This window comes from Heterocephalus glaber, unplaced genomic scaffold (assembly GCF_053883595.1).
Source record: "Heterocephalus glaber isolate CG9 unplaced genomic scaffold, H.glaber_assembly_v1.0 deba00001538, whole genome shotgun sequence".
In the NCBI taxonomy this organism is placed as follows: Eukaryota; Metazoa; Chordata; class Mammalia; order Rodentia; family Bathyergidae; genus Heterocephalus; species Heterocephalus glaber.
Window position 1 is genome coordinate 37,399,629 of NW_028258333.1, and position 20,258 is coordinate 37,419,886.

The 20,258-nt window shown below is 36.9% G+C and overlaps 1 protein-coding gene across 1 annotated transcript in view; it reads left to right on the forward strand.

Annotated features, from left to right (window-relative positions):
* Positions 1-18,108: 18,108 nt before the first annotated feature.
* Il31ra (interleukin 31 receptor A) overlaps positions 18,109-20,258 on the forward strand; it is a 59,949-nt gene continuing 57,799 nt past the window's right edge. The window contains exon 1 of the mRNA XM_013073505.3: positions 18,109-18,193. Within this exon, the coding sequence (XP_012928959.3) occupies positions 18,139-18,193 (55 nt within the window). The 5' untranslated portion in view covers positions 18,109-18,138. The remainder of the gene's footprint in view (positions 18,194-20,258) is intronic.

Here is a 20,258-nt window from a genome sequence, read left to right on the forward strand (position 1 = left end):
CATCCATTTTGAAAGCTAGTTTTGCAGGGTACATCAATCTGGGTTGGAGGCTGTTTTCTTTTAGGGCTTGGAATATGTCACTCCAAGCTCTTCTTGCCTTGATGGTTTGTGTTGAGAAGTCTACTGTGATTCTGATGGGCTTTCCTTTGTATGTGATTTGTTTCTTTTCTCTGACTGCTTGGAGAACTTTGTTCTTCTGTTGTGTTTCTTGAATCTTAACAATTATCTGCCTATGTGTCGATTTTTTTTGATCAAGGCTATTTGGAGTCCTATATGCCTCACTTATCTGTATGTCAAGCTCTTTTCCCCTGCTTGGGAAGTTTTCTGCCATAATTTCTGTGAAGAGATTTTTTATGTGATCTCCACTCTCTCCTGTTTCTTCATTGAGCCCAATCAGTCTTATGTTATTCTTCTTTGCATCATCTAGCAGCTGCTGGAGTGATTTCTCATCTTCCCTTATAATTTTGAAGCAATTTTTCTTTTCCTGGTCACTAATTGCAATCTTATCTTCTCTATTTGAAATTCTGTCCTCACATTGGCTCATTCTGCTGTGTAGACTTTCAATGGAGTTTTTCATGCCCTGGAAATCTATTTGCATCTGTTTTATGGATTCCATTTGTTTCTTATGTTGGGATTCCTTCATGTTTCTGAGCTCCTCTCTAGATTTATTAATCATGTCTTGCACTAGGGGCACAATTTCTCCTGTTATCTGAGAAATTATTTCTGATTTCATTTTTTCCAGATCCCCTTTTGTTGCCAGTTCAGTGTGTCCAGGTGGTTGAGTATCAGAGTGTTCCATCTCATTTCCCTTTGGGGTTGCTGTAGGTGATCTGGAAGTCTGGTTTTGAGACTTATTTACATGTTTTCTCATTTCGACTGGGGCAGGGGGGCTGTTAGCGCCTGCATGGATTACCTTCTCTGAGCTGGGAGAGGTGGGACAGGGGCCGGGAGCAGCGGGAGGGATGGTGGCCGGGAAGCCCCTTCCTCTGGACCAGGAGCAGTGGGATGGTGGCTCAGAAGCCCCTTCCTCTGGGCCAGGAGCAGGGGGACAGAAGGTGGCCCAAAAGCCCTTTCTTCTGGGCTGGAAGCAGCGGGAGGGATGGTGACCGGGAAGCCCCTTCCTCTGGACCAGGAGCAGTGGGATGATGGCTCAGAAGCCCCTACCTCTGGGCCGGGAACAGCAGGACTCATTACCTTGGTCTGGTGGTCTGGTGTCCTCTGTGTCTTTGTAGTGTGGAACCAGGTGGCTGCCTGTCTGCAGCGGGGTGATTCAGTGTCTTCCGCGTGACTCAGGACCTCGGTAGGGCACGCACAGACCTTCCTGTGTGCAGCGGGCTGATTCGGCATGTTCTCGTATTATCAGTATTAATATTATGAATTTGTTAGTTTTTTAGAAGGAAACAAAATGGTACCATTTTCCAATTTTGTCAGAGGAACGTTTAGAATGTCTTTATTGTACTTGTCTGGGCCACAGTGATAAAGCACTTATATCTAACCTGTGTTTGGCTTAACAACATGCAAACGTAAAGCAGTGTTTTCCCAATACACTGATTGCTTCTTAAGCACTTTGACAGTTTAAAACTACATAAAGTAAAAATTTTAGATTTAGCTTACAAATCTATTTTGCATTTAGGTTTATTGCCCTATATGTAAGAATTTTAGTGTATGTGCTGCCAAATTGAGCACTATATAACAATTTTAGACTTCATGTTCTTAACTAGTTTTAACCATTAAATCTTATTTTTTTTGGTACTAGGGATCAAACTTGGGTCCTTGTACTTGCGGGGCAGGCAGCAGAACCACTGAGCTAAATCCCTGGCCCATAACCATTAAATCTTTCATAAAATTATCTCCCAGTTCTCTTTAATTTTTATGTTGACTACAGAAAACTATTCAGCAAAAATTTCAGAGAAGGTTCTTGGTCAATATATCTTGTTAACTATTGGTATTTGAAAATGTCCTCCAGTTATCTTCATACACAAATACTAACTTGTTAGGGTATGTAATTGTTGGTTCAAAATTATTTTCCCTTGAAACTCTGTAGATGTTGTTTCATGTCTTCTGGCATTTAGAATCACAAGAGAAAAATCTGAGGTCAGTCTGACTTTTGCACCTTGATTGGTAACCTGGTTTCACTGTCTGGATACTTGCAGAATTTTTTCTTTAGCCTTGAAATTTATGTAAAACATGAGGATATGTAGGTGTTGCTTTCTTCTCATTAAATTGAGAGGCGCTTTGTGAGGTTTCTTCATTTGCAAGCCTACTTCATTCTTCAACTCTGGAAAGATTTTTTCCATTGGTTCCTTAATTATTATTTCAGCTTCATCTGCTTTGTCCTCTGTTTCAAGTATTCCTATTACATGTAGATTATATCTCTTGGACAGGCACTTTACTTCAGCAATTTTATTTTGGTTTGTTTTGTTTTTTTGGTACTGGGTATCAAACTCAGGACCTTACGCTTACAAGGCAGGCATGGTGCCACTGAGCTAAATCCCACCAATTTTATTTTGTGACCAACCCTGCTTATGAGCTTCCTTTAAATGAAAGGCCACAATCTCTTCCTTGTGGTCACCATACCACTTGCCCTATGATTAAGCCCACATGGGTAATGAACTCCTATAAGGTGTTCAATACTTCCTAGATGATCGCTGTAGACTAGTACGTCAATATCAAGAAGAGGCATTTTCTTGATTACTTAGTTCTATTCCTTTTTTCTGAACTGTGTTCTTAGAACCTTTTTAATGGCTCTTTGCAGTGGGGTCCAAAAACGTGATCTTTGAAACACTAAAGTTGAAGAACGTACTTTGGAAATGTTTTGTGGTTGTTTTACTTTTGAGCTTTTGGGAATAGCATGCTTATCAATGTTTATTTAAGGGAGGTATAGAAAGCAGGATTGGGTGAAAGGAAAACTTGAATTCAGAGGCAGATCCAATAATGCCCGAGTACGTTATTTTCCATTCATGGATCTGAAAGAGTGTGTGTGTGTGTGTGTGTGTCTCCTTCACCTTGCCTCCTGGTACTTCCTTCTTCCCTAGTCCTCAATCCTTTTCCTAGCTCCACAAAGTCTTCCTCTCTGTTTCCTATCATCTCTTTTACTACGCTCTTTAAATTATTTATACTTTGGGTTTTTCATATAAGAGAAACCATGCAATATTGAATTTTATGTGTCTTATCTATTTCATTTAGCATTATGGTCTCAAGACACATCTGTTTTCCTACAAATGACACAAAGTTATCCTTTATGGCTGAGTGGAATAGTCTCTCCCCACCTTCCCCTATCCTCCATTCACCTGTTGGTGCTCATATGGGGTGTGTTCAAAATTTAACTATTGTGAATTGTGCTGGTGTTAACATGGGTATGAATGTATTGCTGTAATATGATGTCTCATTTTCAGAAAATACCCAGAAGAGGCATACCTGGGTTGAACAGAATCTCTGAGGAAAACTAATTTTCATAGTGGTTGTATCAGTTTACATTTCCAACAACAATGTAAGAGTTCCCTTTTCCCTACAATCTTGCTAGTATTTGTTGTTTTGAGCATAACATCAGGTTGCAACAACCCATCCTATACTTTTCTATTAAAAATTTGTACTTTAGCATAATAGTACCTGGCTGTGCATCTCAGTAGCTGCACCTGGGCGATACAGGAAACAATCTTTGTGTTTACTCACTTGGTACAATGAAGAGCAAAGTGTGTGTACCTGTGAAAAAGTGTCAAATTGGGATTTTTACCCACATAATGCTCGGGCTAACAAGTTTTGTGTATGTTTACCTGAGCATCACAGGGGGTAAAATAAACCCACACCATATTTCTGTTATGAAAACATGTACTTTTTCATGATAAAATGTGGGTGTGACTCACAGTAGTTGGACCTGGAGGAAAAAAACCCCCATCTGTCCATTCACCCACTTGGCAGATGAACAGCAAGGTATGTACAGGAGCTCCAAAGCAGCAACAAGTCAGTTTTACCCATAAAATGCCCATTGCTAAATTTTTGTGCATTTAGGTTTTGTTTTTAAAATAAGGTTTTCTTTTGATTTTTCTGGTAGAAGTAGCCCAATTCAGTACAATGGTACATGAAAAACAAAATTTCCAAGTTTTGGAGGAGGTCAAAAGTGAATCATTAGATTACTCATGCATGGATGGTGAAGATGATAATGACTTTGATATTGGCCATGTGAGTCAAAGTTCCTATGGCAGTGAAATTGAGCATGGATTGATATACACACAGAATGGAGACCTCGATTCAGATGACAAAGAAAACAGCAATGTGTTGTATACTGGACTAGCTGAAATGTAGCAAAATGGTCATGCAACCAAATGAAACAACCCAGTGTTAGAACTAGATCCGAAAATACGGTTAGGATGTTGGCAGGAGTGAAACCTATTGGACAGAACGCCAGTACTGCCATTAATGTTGGAAATTGTAACAGACAAAATGCTACAAGATGTTGCAAAATACACAAAGGCTGAAATACAAGTAAAAGGTTCTGTAGGCACCAACAGCCACACTCAAAATGTATTTATTATAACACCTCATTAGCTGAACTGAAAGCATTCATAGGTCTGCTATGCTTAACAGGAATTTCTCATGGTAATGACAGCAATGTAAAAGACTTCTTGAAAAGTGATGGGTCAAAATATGGCATAAAAATGTATGCCCTTCTAGATGTGAAGACTTATTATGCTTTCAGTTTAGAAATTTATCCTGGAACTCAGCCACCAGGTCCTTATTCATATAGTAATAAACTAAATGATGTTGTGGACAGACTTGTTACTCCCATCTCCCAAACTAATTGAAATGTGACATTTGTCATTTGGTTTACCAGTTTGCAATGGATATTATGCTCGCTAACAGAGCACAGGTTGACCAGGGTAGGAACTGTGCGCAGGAACAAAGCAGAAATTCCAAAGGAAATGTTGAAATTGCAAAACAGAGAATTATATAGTACAATCTTTGGATTTCAGAAAGATTTACATTGGCCTCATATATGGCAAAGAACAACAGACTGGTACTGCTGATGTCAACTTTGTACCATGATGGAAATACTAATAGGAAAACCCTGACAAAACAGAAACCTGAGATGAAAACTTTCTACAACAAAACCAAAGGCAGAGTAGATGTTGTTGATGAATTATGTAGCAACTATGATGTCACTCAAAACACAAGGCACTGGCCAATGGTTGTGTTTTACTGGATCCTAAACATGTGTGGCATAAATAATTTGATAGTTTACACAGAAAATAACAAGTGCAAAATACCACGGAGAAATTTTCTTAGAGGATTGGGACTGGAACTCATAAGAGATAATTTACAGCAGAGGAAAAACAAATGTTTCTGCCCAGGGAACTACACAAAAAAATTGTGGAGCACACTGGTGAGCTGATAAGTGATCAGGTAGGTGCAGAATCACAAAGACCTACTACGACAACAGGAAAACCAAAAGAATGTCAACTGTGCCCTACAAGAAAGGACAGGAAAACAAAACATATGTGCTATCAGTGTTAAGTGATACTTGTGTATGGAGCATGCAGTTTTCTTCTGTGAAGACTGTCTTCACAGTCTTTGTCTCAAAGCAAAGATGATTTCTGTGGTAGACTTTTGTTTGTATTTACATTATAGTTCACATAGGTTTTTATTTCTGATGTTATCTCTTAGCTTTGGTAAGCTAGTAAACAGCTGATGTGAAAATGTTGATTTCCATTCTAAGAACTCATTATATATATATATATTTTAATTTTTTTATTGGTACATTTTAGGTATACAATACATTTACATTTAACATTGGGTGCTTGTACCTGTACATGATGTATTTTGGTTCTTCTTTTTTTCCTCATTACCTGTGCACCCTTCACTCCCTCCACCCTTCCCTATTTACATAGATTTTGTTTCCATTTTTTTTCTTTTCTCATAATTTTTCCTTTCCCTTCTTTCCTTTCCCCTTCCCCTCCCATCAACCCTACACCTTTGGATCTTTTCCTATTTCAAATTATCAATTATTCATTTTAATCATTTTAATCCTTATTTACACTTTCAGCTTCTCACACCAGAGACACTATTTGGTATTTAGACATGTGTGTCTTATTTATTTCACTTAAGAGTATGGCCTCAATATGCATCCATTTAGCTATAAATGTCTCTAGTTTCTCATTCGTTATGGCTGAGCAATACTCCATTTTATTAAAAAAATCACATCTTCTTTATCCATTTTCCAAGAACTCATTATATATTTGATATTTTATTGATATCTTATTTTCCTGCTCAGTGCCATTGTACAACACAGTAGGAAGCTCCTGACAAACCAGGAAGAGAATAGAGGTGACAAAAATGGCCTGCCACATAAGAAACGAAAGCTAAGCACATGTGCTGTCAAAGTAAGTGTGATGTGTGCATGGAACATGTTGTGTGCATGTGGTCATGTGTGCGGATTGCCTTGGATGTGACAACTGAAGCAAATATTATTTTTGTTGTAGAGTTCTATCAGTATTTTTTATTGTAGTTCCTATAGAATTTATTTCTGATGCTATCTTTTAGGTTTTGTAAGCAAGTACACAGCTGATGTGAAAATGTTGATGTTTATTCTAAGCACACAATATGTATTAAGAATTTAATACTTTATTTTATTGATATTTTATGTTCCTGTTAACTATACATTATGTAATATAATAAGCTCCTGACAAAACAGCAAGACCAGTGAGATCTCAAATACGTCCTACAAAAGGGCCAGGAAAGCAAAACACATGTGCTGTCAATGTAAGCAATACATGTATATGGAACATGCTGTTGTCATGTGTGAAGAGTGCCTTAGGTGTGGTAATTGAAGTAAAGATGATTGTTTTTGTAGGATGCGATTACTATTTTCATTGTAATTCATATAAAAATTTATTTCTGTTATTTTTTTGACTTTGTACACCAAAAAATAGTTGATGTTGAAAATTTTGATGGTTTTTATGAAGACTGAATAAATAGTAAAAACTTAATACTTAATTTTTAAAAATTTTTTCGTTAAGTACCCATTGTTTAAAATAATAAAACTGATACCATTAATAATTCATCAATATAAATATTCTAAATAATAAATATGGATTTTATACACCTAGGTTTCTGTGCCTTTATGACAAAATTTATGTTGTGCCCCTCTTAATGATAGACATTCTTTTTGGAGTAAGATGGTGTTTCAGTGTTGTTTGATTTGCATTTCTCTAATGGCGAGATGCTGAACATTTTTTTAGGTACTTATTGACCATTTGTAGTTTCTCTTTTGAGAAGTGTCTATTTCAATTGCCAAATTTTTGAGTAGGCCTTCTATTTTGGAGTGTCTAATTTTTTTCCACTTCTTTACATATTCAAGGTATTAGTCCTTTCTTTGAGGATTAGATGGCAAAATTTTTTCTTATTCTCTAGGTTGTCTGTTTATGCTGTTGGTTATTTCTTTTGCTGTGCAGATTAATTTGATATCCTGTTTGTTGCTTTTTCTTATTATTTCTTGTGCAATTGGGATTTTGTTTAGAAAGTCCTTACTTTTACCTATGTTTTACTTATTTTATCTTCCAGCAAATTTAGTGTTTCTGTTTTTATATCTAGGTCTTTGATTGATTTTGATTTGATTTTAGTATAGGGTAAGAGACATGGGTCTAGATTCATTCCTCTGCATGTGAATAACCAGTTTTCTCAGCACCATTTGTTAAAGAGGCTATCTTTATTCTGGGTCCCTTTGTAAAAAATCAGATGGCTGAAGGTGCCTGGTGTTGTTTCTGCATCCTCAGTTCTATTCTACTGATCAACATGCTTATTTCTGTGCCAGTACCACGCTGTTTTTATCATTGTAGCTTTGCAGTCTAACTTGAAATCTAGGATTGTAATGCCTCTTGCTTTGCTCTTGTTGCTCAGGATTGTTTTGGCTTATCTGGTTTACTGATTCCATATAAATATTAGGAATTTTTTCCTAGTTCTGTGTAGAAGGCCAGTGGCATTTTGATTGCAATTGCATTAAATCTATATATCATTTTGGCAGTAGAGCCATTTTGACAGTATTGATTCTATCCAGAAATGGGATATCTTTCCATTTTCTAATGTCCTCTTCCATCTCTTTTTTTTTTCAGATTACTGTAGTTTTTGTTATAGAGGTCTTTCACTCCCTTGATTAATTCCTATATATTTCATTTTTAAAAAGATATCATGAATAGGATTGTTTTCCTGATTTCTTATTGGTATATTTATAGTTGGTGTACAGAAATACTATTGATTTTTGTGTATTGATTTTGTATCCTGTCACTTTGCTAAATATATCAGTTCTAAGAGTCCTCTGGTAGAGTTTTTTGAATCTCCTATGTCAAGGGTCATGTAATCTGCAAATAAGGATAGTTTAACTTATTATTTTCCTATTAATATCCCTATTATTTTTTTCTCTTGCCTGATTACTCTGGCTAAAGTTTTGAGTAGTATATTGAACAGGAGTGGTGAGAGTAGACATCCTTGTCTTGTTTTTGATTTTAAAGGGATAGCTTTTAGTTTTTCCCATTTAATATGATGTTGGCAGTGGGTTTGTCATAAATGGCTTTTATCAGTTTGAGGTAAGGTCCTTCTGTACCCGTTTTCTTCAAAGTTTTTGTCATAAATGGATGTTAGATTTTGTCAAAGGCTCTCTCTGCATCTATTGAGATAACTGTGTGATATTTATCTTTGCTTTTGTTTATTTGATGTATTAAATGTATTGATTTACGTATGTTGAACCGTCTTTGCCTCTTAGGGATGAAGCCAACATAGTCATGATATATGATCTTTTTAAGGATTTGTTGCATTATGTTTACCAGTATCTTGTTGATACATTTTTTGCATCTGTTCATTAAGGAGATTGGCCGGTAGTTTTAATTGTTGAGTACTTGTCCAGTTTGCTATCAGGGTGACACTAGTTTCCAGGAATGAATTTGCCATTATTTCTTCACTCAAAGAGAGATATTTGAAGAGTAAATTATGAGGCAAATGTTTGAAAGGCTTGTGGAGTTTCCAAAGAGTGATACTACATTAATGCTTAGCATGATAATGTAATGGAGTCCATTTGTATTCCCTTGGAAAAGAATTTAAGTGAATATATTTCAGGAAAGGGGATTTCAGAAAACCCATCTGACATGCCTTATTTGCATCATTTTTCTTACCAAAGTGGAATTGTGTGCACAGAGATTTTGGCATTTACTGCAATTCTCTTTCCTGAGTTAAGGGAAATGCAACTACGTTCTATGATTAATCTATTAATTTCCAAGCCCTGAAAATGGGATTGTTGCTTCTTGAAGGTATGGAGTTGGAGGTGAGAACTATAGAAGGAATAACTATACAGTTTAAAGATTTATTTGTTTGAAAATGAATCAGAATTTACTTGTGTAAAGGAGTATTATCCATCAGGGCATCTGTTTATATGATCATACATGAATTTCAAGAATATTGCAATTGTTCAGAATTCAGTAATTCTGAATGCCCTTTCTGCTTACCTTTCTGGGGTGTTTTGTGGGAGACTTAAGTCTAATGCCCCCAAAGCATCCATTATATATAGTTTTATTGTACATGATATGAAATGAGCTTCTATGTATCTGAATGGTATTATGTTCTGTTCTTGGGAAAAATGAATAGTTATATATTTTCTTTTTGTGGCTCATATAGGTATCTTGGATGAGAAGGGCTGTCATTATTCTTATAGTTTTAAGAGTTTTGGTTGTTAATTTACGGATTGCTGTGTAATTAGCTATTGCTAGGATTATTATAACAGGAAAAGGGGGGCCGCCGGATTTAGCTCAATGGTTTCACCACCTGCTGCACAAGCGCAAGGACCTGAGTTTGATTCCTGGTACCAGAAAAAAAAACAAAAACACAAAACGGCTGCTACAACAGGAAGAGGGAGGGAGTCACTATAGTAGCAGTAACATATTTACAACCTCTAATTAAGACAATGCCAGGAAAATAGGCTTTAATCTAGTACCATAGTTCCATTCACTTAAAATAATATCAACAAGCTAAAGTTTTCAGGTGAGTGCTGCAGAAATATGAGATTTTTAAAAAAAGTAATGAGCATTCTACAACAAAGAATTTTCCTTTCTTTAGCAATGTAGGATCCTGAATGTTACTTAGCCATCCTTGCTCTTAGCAAGATCTAGTCCCTAGTACATTTCTCTCATTAGCTATTTCAAAACACTACAACTTTCCTTAGCTATTTTAGCAGAAGGACATTCCTCCTATTTCATAGGGGAGACAGAGGCTGTCAGGAGGAAAGCACTTCCATCTACAAATGTATCTATAGTCAAGCCTATCTTTAATTCTGAGAAGATAAACCATCACATTCCCCTCTATAATGTGTGCAAGTTATCCTTTCTTCATGATACTCATTTTAGAGTTAAGCTTCTTTCTAGAGATCTACTGTTGTCCCTCCACTTCTTGCCATATCCATTGCTTACTGCCAAACCTTCTTTGTAGCTGGGTCTAGAAAGACACTAATCATATAGAGAATGGACTCGCTTTAACAAGATATATAACAAAGAATCTGGATGATTTGAGTATTAAAAGACAAAGGTAGAAGATCCTCAGGTCAATAAGAAAATAGAAACCAAAAGTCCAGTTAAAATAAATGTTCTACGAGAAACTCATGGGGATTCTTTGTTTTTGTTACAGTGTTTTGATTTCTAGCATTTCTTTTTTATTCTTTCTTAGAATTTCCATGTCTTGGGCTGGAGATATATCTCAGTGGTACACACTTGCCTAGTGTATATAAGGGCCTGGGTTTGATCCCCAGCACCACAAAACAACAACAACAACACAACAACAACAACAACAACAACAACAACAACAGAATTTCCATCTCTCTTCATATACTATCCATTTTTTCTCACATATTTCTACTTTTTCTGTTAGAGCCTTTATGTATTAATTATAGTTGTTTTAAATCATAGTCTGATAATTCCAGGATCCTTGTCAGATTGGGCTGGTTGTGGTGTCTGTTTTAAACTATATTTTGTGCTTTTTATCATGCTTTGCAATTTTTTGTTGAAAGGCAGATGTGATGTACTAGGTAAAAGGAAATGTGTTAAATAAGCCTTTAGTGATGTAGTGGTCAGGTGTGGGTGGGCTGGGGAGGCGATGTGCTCTATAGCTCTAGGATTAGGCCTGTCCTTTAGTAAGCCTGTGCCCCATGGACTGTGAACTTTACAATGATTGTGGTTTTTTTTGTCTTTTTAAAACCCACTTAGAGGTACAAAATGGTTAGATGAGATTGTATTTGTGTATTTCCCTTCTCCCATTAGGTTAGGCTCTGGTGAGATAGTTTCTCTTGAGTGCAGGCCTTGTTAAGAACAGAATGTTCTTGTGTATTTCTAAATGGTTATACTTCTCTTCTCCATGGCAGAAGACTGAAGGGATTTTCCTCCAATCAGTGATGTGAAAACTTGGTAGTACCCTGGCAGTAAAAGTTACAAAGTGATCTGGCTCTCTTATGACTGGATTTCCTTAGCGGTTTTAACTCTCATATTTGTCCACACAGAATCTCCCTAGACAGTTTATTCATGATTTTCTCAATTACCAAAGATCACAAGAACCGCAATACTCAAAAGGAATCTCAGAAATCATCTAATTTAACCCTTTGCTTATAGAGTCAGGCTGCCTTGATGCAGTAGTTGGTTCTGCTATGTAACTTTGGAGAGTATCCCAATTGTTTTGGCCTTAGTTTCTTTATATGTAAAATAGGGATAAAGTTACCTCAATGTCCTAGGATTAAATGAGACCATTAATTTAAGGTTCTTATTATTATCCCTGAGTCATAGTAAGAGTTCCATATATTATTTTTATCATTATTATTAGTGGCTAAGCTGGGTTTTCTACCTCTTAGTTCAGTGAATTTTCCTTCAGTTATAAATAATAATTATAAATGTCTTTTTAGAGCTAGCTACCATTATTTTCTTTCCTTTAGCACCTTATTTGTTTAAAGGTAATTTCCTGGCTGTATCTTTCTTTTTGCAAGCTAAAGATACTATCAGCATTTCATGCATTACCTCATGGACTTCCTGAATAAACTTTAAAATTTAGTCTTTTAGTTACTTTAAAGTTAAGTACTATAACAGAGGCAGATGATTATTTGTTTCTTTGTTTCAGTTATAAGAATGCAGTCCATTTCCCAGCATAAATGGGTGAGTGCCACTCTGAATTGGGCTGGGCTTAAAAGCAAATGAAAAGCCTTCAAACAACCAGAGAGGAAATACTCATCTTTGAGAGGATAAAGTCCAGATCATCCTCTCTGTCCTGACTTGTGTTGGAGGGAATGGAGTTGCCTTTGAGGCAGATCTTTTGAACCAGTAGGGCATCCATGGGACACCACCTAATACATGAAGGTGAGTGCTATCTCATTTAGAAGAGTAATACCCAAATCTTCTTTTTCTACTATGTGAGGGTCTTTTTCTGTCTTCTTCAGTGAAATTTTCGGTCGGAACCTATGACATAAATTACTCCTTAGACTGATTGTTGCCAGTTAGAAGGAATCTACTCTTTTAACAATTTACGTGTTTAAATGCTAGGTTGGGGACGGTGAGTCATGAAGGTTAGAGGAAAGGAATTGGGGAAAATGTCTGAACATAGTTGACTCATCTTGCAGGAAACTCTAGCCTAGAGAAAAGTAGACTTAGGAGTGTCAGAGGAAAATTCTTGCGGGTATTGGTGTTTACTGGGAGGAACACTGAGAGAGGATAAATCACTAAGCTATCATACGGTTTTAGTGGAAAATCTACATTTTGGAATCAGGCAGCAATGATTTGAATCCCATTAATGCCTCTTATAAACTGTTATTTTTTGGGGGCCGGGGATTTAGCTCAGTGGTTCCGCTGCCTGCCTTGCAAGTGTAAGGTCCCGAGTTCGATCCCTGGTACCAAAAAAAAAAATTAAACTATTATTTTTTAACTATTTACATGATATCTCTGAGAATATCTGTATCAGTGAAGTGGAGATAATATACTAACTCTACAGGGATTTTTTTTTAAAGGAAAGGATATAATTAGCACTGATAGACTCTTTCACCACATGGTTGCATTCTTCCCAATCTTGTTTCTGGCCATCTAGAATATTCTTTGTTTGAAAGCAGACCATATTCCTAATGAGTTTATAGCCATTAGAACTGAAGGTAGTTATCTGGTAGCTCTTAATCTAATTTTGGGCAAGTATATACTCAATATCCTTATCTAAAAAATGAAGATACTATTGTTTTATTAGGTGGAATTGCCAGTATTTGGCTGTTTTTGATTTATGAAAGTGGCAATTTCATGTAACTTAACCCAAAATATAATGACAAATTAAATATAAAATACACAAATGTAAATAAGTACAGAAATATCTGCCCTGTTTTACTTCAAAGGTCAGAAGGGACATAATAAGAAAATATTTGTGAAAAAGTTTTGTAAATCTCAGAGTGTTATTTTTACTATTATCATCACAGGCTCCAAATCAACATTTAAAAGAGTGAGAACAGAGGACCCTTCTCTTTGACCAATTAAAATAAAACTATAAGCCAAATCCTGTTAGTCTATAAGGAATTCTGAGGGGATAATTATGGTTGGGCAGCTTGCTGCTTGTTTCTCATAGTATGAGATAGTATTTTAAAGAATGCGCAAAAAAGGAGGAGTAAATTTTAGGGACAGCACTCTGGCCACAGATTCAAGTACCTAACACTAGGAGTAGGGGTGAGGGAGCAGCAAGTTGCAGTCTGACAAGCCTTACTCTGTCCCTCAGAATTTTTCAAAGACCAGTAGGACTTTAGTTTACAGGTTTACTGTACTGTGCCTGGGATAAAATGGGCATCAGCAAATATTAGTAATGTAAATGACCAAATGAAAGAAAACAGAGCCAGCCCTGGGAAAGTCACATGGTTGTGAATTTTTGTACAAGTGAATTAGATGAAGCTTACCACCTGATACTTGAGTGGGAACTAAATTGCCAAGAGGCAGCTAGTGGGGTAGGGAAGCAGATAACATGTAATGGGGGGTTGCTAGGGAGTAATATAGCCACATTTTAGTTCCTTCACATTAGTCATATGAGTGAGGATGTGGGGAGGCAAGGATAATTTAACCTGCTAAAAGTTGCAGCATCTACTGTCACAGACAGTAGCTCCCTGCTTTCATTCTCTATCTTACATTGTCCCCAGCCACAACAATGATTTGTAACTTGAATTTGTTTCCAGTTATTCTACTCCTATGGTAGCTTGCTATTAGGTTTATATTCTTAAAGAGAGGGTACTGTCAGTTACCTGAAGTGGCATCACTGAATCCTTTAGTCTTGCACAGTGTATTCAAAGTGCTGTGTGAAAATTATAAGGCTCTACTAAATGCTGTATTCAAATGAAGTCCTGCCAATGGGTGTGAGAGGAGAAAGTGGAAAAGTCTCTTGGAGGACAATCAAGCATTAGAGTGGGGGGGTGTGCAACATCATAATGATGATGCTTGTTGGCTTTCCACAGGCACGAGCTCATTTCTTTCCTTTGGTGCTCTATTCCTTCCTTACACTGTTACAATTATAGCACTTGTCATGTGATATTTGAGATTACTACTCATGCTTCATCTCTACAGATGGACTATGATTCTCAACCCTTTTCTATTCAAACCCATTTGAAATTCTTCAAGATGCCAGTCATCAGGAACAGTCGCTCACTCTAGCACTTGTAGTTTGGAAAAAAATAAAGCTCCTGCCATCCTCTGTCTTTTGTCACTTTGCACATTAAAAATCACTTAGCTGGGCTGGGGATTTAGCTCAGCGGTTCTGATGCCTGCCTTGCAAGTGCAAGGTTCTGAGTTTGATCCCCAGTACCAAAATAAAAAATCACTGAGCTATAACATAAGGTCTTTGAAGTCAGGGATGGGCTCTTTTATTCTCAGCCCCTAACCTGTAACTGGGACAGTGGTGAATGAATCCAAGAAATCTGAAGGTACCTACCCCAATTCATAAGAGCACTAGGACTAGAATACAAGTGTCTCCGATTCTAGGATGCCACTCTCTTCAGCTGCTACAACTTCTCCAGCTTTGTCTCTGATTTAGTGCTATTGACCTTATAAGTTTCTTTTTAAAATTTCACAAATAATAGATGAGTATTCTCATGATAAAGAAATCAAATAGTAAATTAAAATGTTTTCATATATGAATTTCTTATTTAATCTTTTTTTTTTTTGTACCAGGGATCGAACTTGGGACCTTGTGCTTGCAAGGCAGGCATTTAATTCCTTCTTATTTAATCTTTAATAGCCATAAGATTAAAAAATGCAAAGCCACTTTTCAGTAACAATTTTAGCTCTAACATCCATAATTATTCATTTATTTAATTATTGGGACTGCCAGCATCTCTGCTTTCACAGTCTCCATGGTTGGGCCTCCCTCCCTTTCCAATATGTTTTTAGAACTAAATAATGGGAGCTAAGACTAAAACCACATCTTTTGCCTCAGAGTTGGAGAACATTAAGACATTTTTCTGAACAGACACAAAAGAATGCTGTGATAGGTAACTGTGTCAGTTCAGTAAGAAATGCCCAACTATATTAGATCAGCATAGTTCTGGGTGTGGACGAAAGGATTTGCTAAAGACAGAAGACCCATCCTGGGTGTGAGTGACAGCAATCAACAGGCTTACTGCTTGAATTGAATGAAAGAGAAACAAAGAAGGAAGGCTTGCTTCTGTTTCTTCAGAGTAGCTCTGGTCTTCACCTTCACCTTGCCTATTATCTCCTGGCTTCCAGTACATATTCTTCAGCCTTCTAGTACAGACTCTTCAGCTTCATCACTTCCATCTTCCCTTTAGCCTCCTGATATAGACTCGCACAGGACACTACAGTGAGCTCGAGGCCTTTGACTGGATCCTTTGGATTTCTAGCACACAGACAGCCTTTTGCACTTTTCCACTTCCCCAACTCTGCAGGTGGCCACTTTAACCAATCTTGTAAATTCATATACATTTGTATATCCTGCATTAAATCTGTTTCTCTAGTAAGCACTGAGCTCTACAAATGCTATTAGTGTTATGATTAATTTTTAAAGACATATATAGACTTTACTGCACATTAAAACTTATGTTTTATATTTATTTGAATCAAAGTGGGCTGTTTCTTGAGAGAAAAACTACTTTTATGAGTAACACTGGGCATTCACTACTGCTGTTAGGAACCTTTATTTATTGATGATATTTTATTCTTATAAATCCAAGTTCGCATTTATTACTTTTGGCATTTTCATTTAGTTAGGTATTCTAGTTGGTTTGTACATGTGAAAATTTTATCCCCAGAGATGTTGTGTCACTTTTTCTGAAATGACTTATTTTGTTGAGAACTCTTTTCTCTTTTTTTATTTGCCATGATTTGTTTCTTCCTGAAATGAATTATTACTTTATATTTACTTCATCCTTATACTTTCCCACCATCTCATGTGGGACAAGATGAGAAACCAGTAGTCTTTTTGTTCTAATTAACTATTAAATCATAAAACAATATTAAATGTCTACTGCACAGGCTCTGCCTTGAGTAGTAAGGCTTCAAAGAGGAGTGAGAGAGGCTCCACTCTCACAAAGCTGCCTGTGTGGGAAGAAGGCAGCAAGTAAACTACTAAGCACCATTCAGTGTGTCAGTGGCAAGAGCACAGGTGACACGTATGAGACAGACTGTGGACCCCAAAGGAGAGAGTGACTTCTCAGCTTTGTGTGAAATTCAGGGAGGATGTCTTGGAAAAAGTTGGCCTTGGAATGAGTCTGGAAAGATGATCACTGTATCAGGATAGAGGTATGCATTAGGAAAAATAAAATTTCTGGGTTTTGGTCTCTATTTTTACAATACAATCAACACAGAAGATGGTTTATACCAAATGTATGGGCAATTCTCCCACCAGCAAGTAAGCGATCAGTCCTGCTCACCAGCTGGTATTGTCCAATACAATTCAGTTCTGACACTTTCTGCCTGGAGGTAACACTAGATCTCACAGGTTGCAGGCTTAGACCCCAAGAGCCCTTCCTCCCAACTTTTGCCAGTTGCAAGCGTCGGACTGTTTTACCTGTGCTTCTGACTAACTGATTATAATTGGGGTTCCAACAACCCTATTCCTGGGCTCAATTAATTTGTTTGAGTGGCTCACAGAATCAGGCAGGGAAATAGGTTTACTGATTCATTATAAAGGATATTATACAAGATACACATAAAGAGATACATAGGACAAGATATGGGAAAAGGTGTGGAGCTTCCTGCCACCCTCCAGGAACTTCCACATGTTCAGTTATGTGGAAGCTCCTAGAACCTTCTCCTATGGGTTTTTATGGAGACTTCATTGCATGGGCATGATTGCTGATAGACTGGGTGAGGAAACCTAGCAAGACCTGTGTATGCACCATTTCTTCTTCCTGAGTATAGGACCCCTCTGGAATGAGGAGAGTTTTAAGACCTACAATCAGATAAGACTAGGTCAGAGAATTTCTTTAAGGGTAGCTTCAAGACAGAAATGCAGGAGAAGTTTAGAATTTCTATGCCCTGTCTCAGAAAGGATAAATTCTAGTTTCTATGGCTTGTCTTTGGGAAGGACATATAAGCTAAGAACCATGCATTAAAAAACAACCTATATATCCATAGCTAAATCTTATAATATCACAAGGGGAAAGGGACATTACAGGCATGTACAAAGTATGAAGAATGTGAAATAGCATGGTACTTTGGGAAAGAAAATCGTTCATTTGGTTGGCATGTTTGGGAACTGAGACAAAGGCCTGAGGATGGTCTCAGATCCCTACAGGCTCATAGTCCCTTTTTTCCTGGAACATATTCATGATGATGGTTGTATGTTTCATATTATGTAGTGGAGTGCATTATGGACAAAATGAAAATGTATTGTTATGGTACATCTTTAAAATGTTGACTGGGGTTGATGGAGTAATTATGAAAGAATCTGTACAATGACATCCGATAGAATAGGATAGGATAGGACAGGACAGGACAGGACAGAACAGGATAGAATAAAAATAAAACATGTTCTCCCCTTCAAATCCCTAGAATCTGTTAGTGGAATAGAGTTGTTAAAAAGAAATAAGAAGTAATCTATCTCTTGTTGATTGTATTTTCAGCTCTGTCTCCAGCCTTGTGAGTTAATTCAGGAACAATGTGGATCTGGGCACTGTGGCTATTCCCTTTACTCTGCAAACTCAGCCTGACAGGTAGGTCAGCCTAGGCACTTTTATAGATCATGTGGCTCTTTCTGTCTTTGCTGGACAATAATTTTAAACTTCAGAGCAAAGAGACATCTGGACCATGAACCTCTACAGAGAGACAATGGGAGATTTGTGAACACCCTGAATATATGTGTGTGTTTATACATGTTTGCATGCACTCCTATACTTCAAATTCATGTATACTTTTACATATGTAAGATGGGCTATTGTGTTTTCAAAGGGAAATATGACCTCCAAAGGTCAAGATCACAGTTACAGCGTAAGGTAAGGGCTTGTCTGCACAGTTTTTGTATTAGTTGTTGTGGCTTCATATAACACACACACACACACACACACACACACAAATGTACAGTATTCACATCATTTGACATAAATTCTAGGGGCATAAAGGCAAATGAGGAAACAGTATATGTCTACAGTGTTCCAACTCAGTGCTATGGGCCTAGGGCTAGGGTTTTAGCTCAGTGATGCTGTGCCTGCCTCACAAGCGCAAGGTCCTGAGTTCGATCCTTGGTACCTCTCCCCCCAAATACTATGGACCTGATATCTATATAATAGCTCGGCACATCCAAGATCCATTAATTTCATAATATCTTGCCAGGGATTTAGCTCAGTGGTTCCACTGCCTGCCTCTCAAGTGTAAGGTCCTGAGTTTGATCCCTGGTACCAAAAAAAAAAAAAAAAAAAAAAAAAGAATTTAATAATATCTTGTGTTAAAAAACTTAAAAACCAAAGAAAAATCAGTGGGGTTGGACACTGGGAAGATACAGAAGACATCATGCACAGGATTTAAGCGTTTCTCCTTACATCAATGGTCAAGGCATGTCAATGTCTGATTTCAAAGAGCCAAAGTAATAATATCCTTCAGTATATACAGGAGTAGGAGATATTGATAAGCTCTGGAAATACTGATGAACATTAATTTTATCTACTCTCCTGTAATACCTGTATCAGGTGTCCTCTCTAAGACTATTGGCTTCCCTTGCTTTATGGCAAGCAGCAATGGCAAAACAAATGTAGTGCTGTAAAAACAATCTAGGTTGAGTGAAAATCATTTTTAGAGTCACTCTTTTCTTCTGATACCTATGACATTTTGGTTTTGGAGACCAGATGTGTCATCCTTGCTGGCTACTGGCTTTTAATGTATGTTAACCAAAACATTTCTCTTTTTTTTCTAAGACATAGCTTTATTGATATAAAATTTACATGTCATAAAATTCACCGATTTAAAGTATAAATTCAGTTGTTTTTAGTATGCTCACAGAATTATGCAACCACTACTACAATCAGTTTAGAACATTCTCATTTTCCAAAAAAGAAACTATTAGTAGTCATCCATCATTTCTTTTCTTTCCCCCAATCTAACACTCCCTGCCTCAGCCACAAGCAACTACCTACCTATTTTCTGTCACTATATGTTTCCCTATTTTGGACATTTAACTAATTATGTAACTAGAATTATGTATCTCTTGACTAATATCTTCCCATTGCCTCTACCCTCTAACTAGCCGAGCTTCTGGTAACCACAGTCTATGCTCTACTTCTCTGAGATCAGGTTTTTTAGATTCCACATCTGGCTGAGGTCATGTGGCATTTATCTTTCTGTACCTGGTTTATTTCACTTAACATAATGTTCTCCATATTTATCCAGGTTGTCACAAATGATATAATTTCATTTTCTATATGGTAGAGTAGGATTCTGTTTTGTATACATACCATATTTTCTTTAGCTCTTCACTCATTAATGAACACCCTGGTTGATTCCATAATTTGGCTATTTTGAATAGTGCTGCAATAATCATGGGAGTGCAGATATATCTTCAACATACCTATTTCCTTTCCTTTGGATACATAAATATATCTACTAATGAGATTGTTGCATCATGTGGTAGTTCTATTTTTTAGTTTTTAGGAACCACTATATTGCTTTCCATGATGTTATGCTAATTTACATTTCTACCAACAGTGTGTAAGGGTTCCCTCACCAACAATTTTTATCTTTGTCCTTTTTGGTAACAACCATTTTAATAGGAATGAGGTAATATTTCAT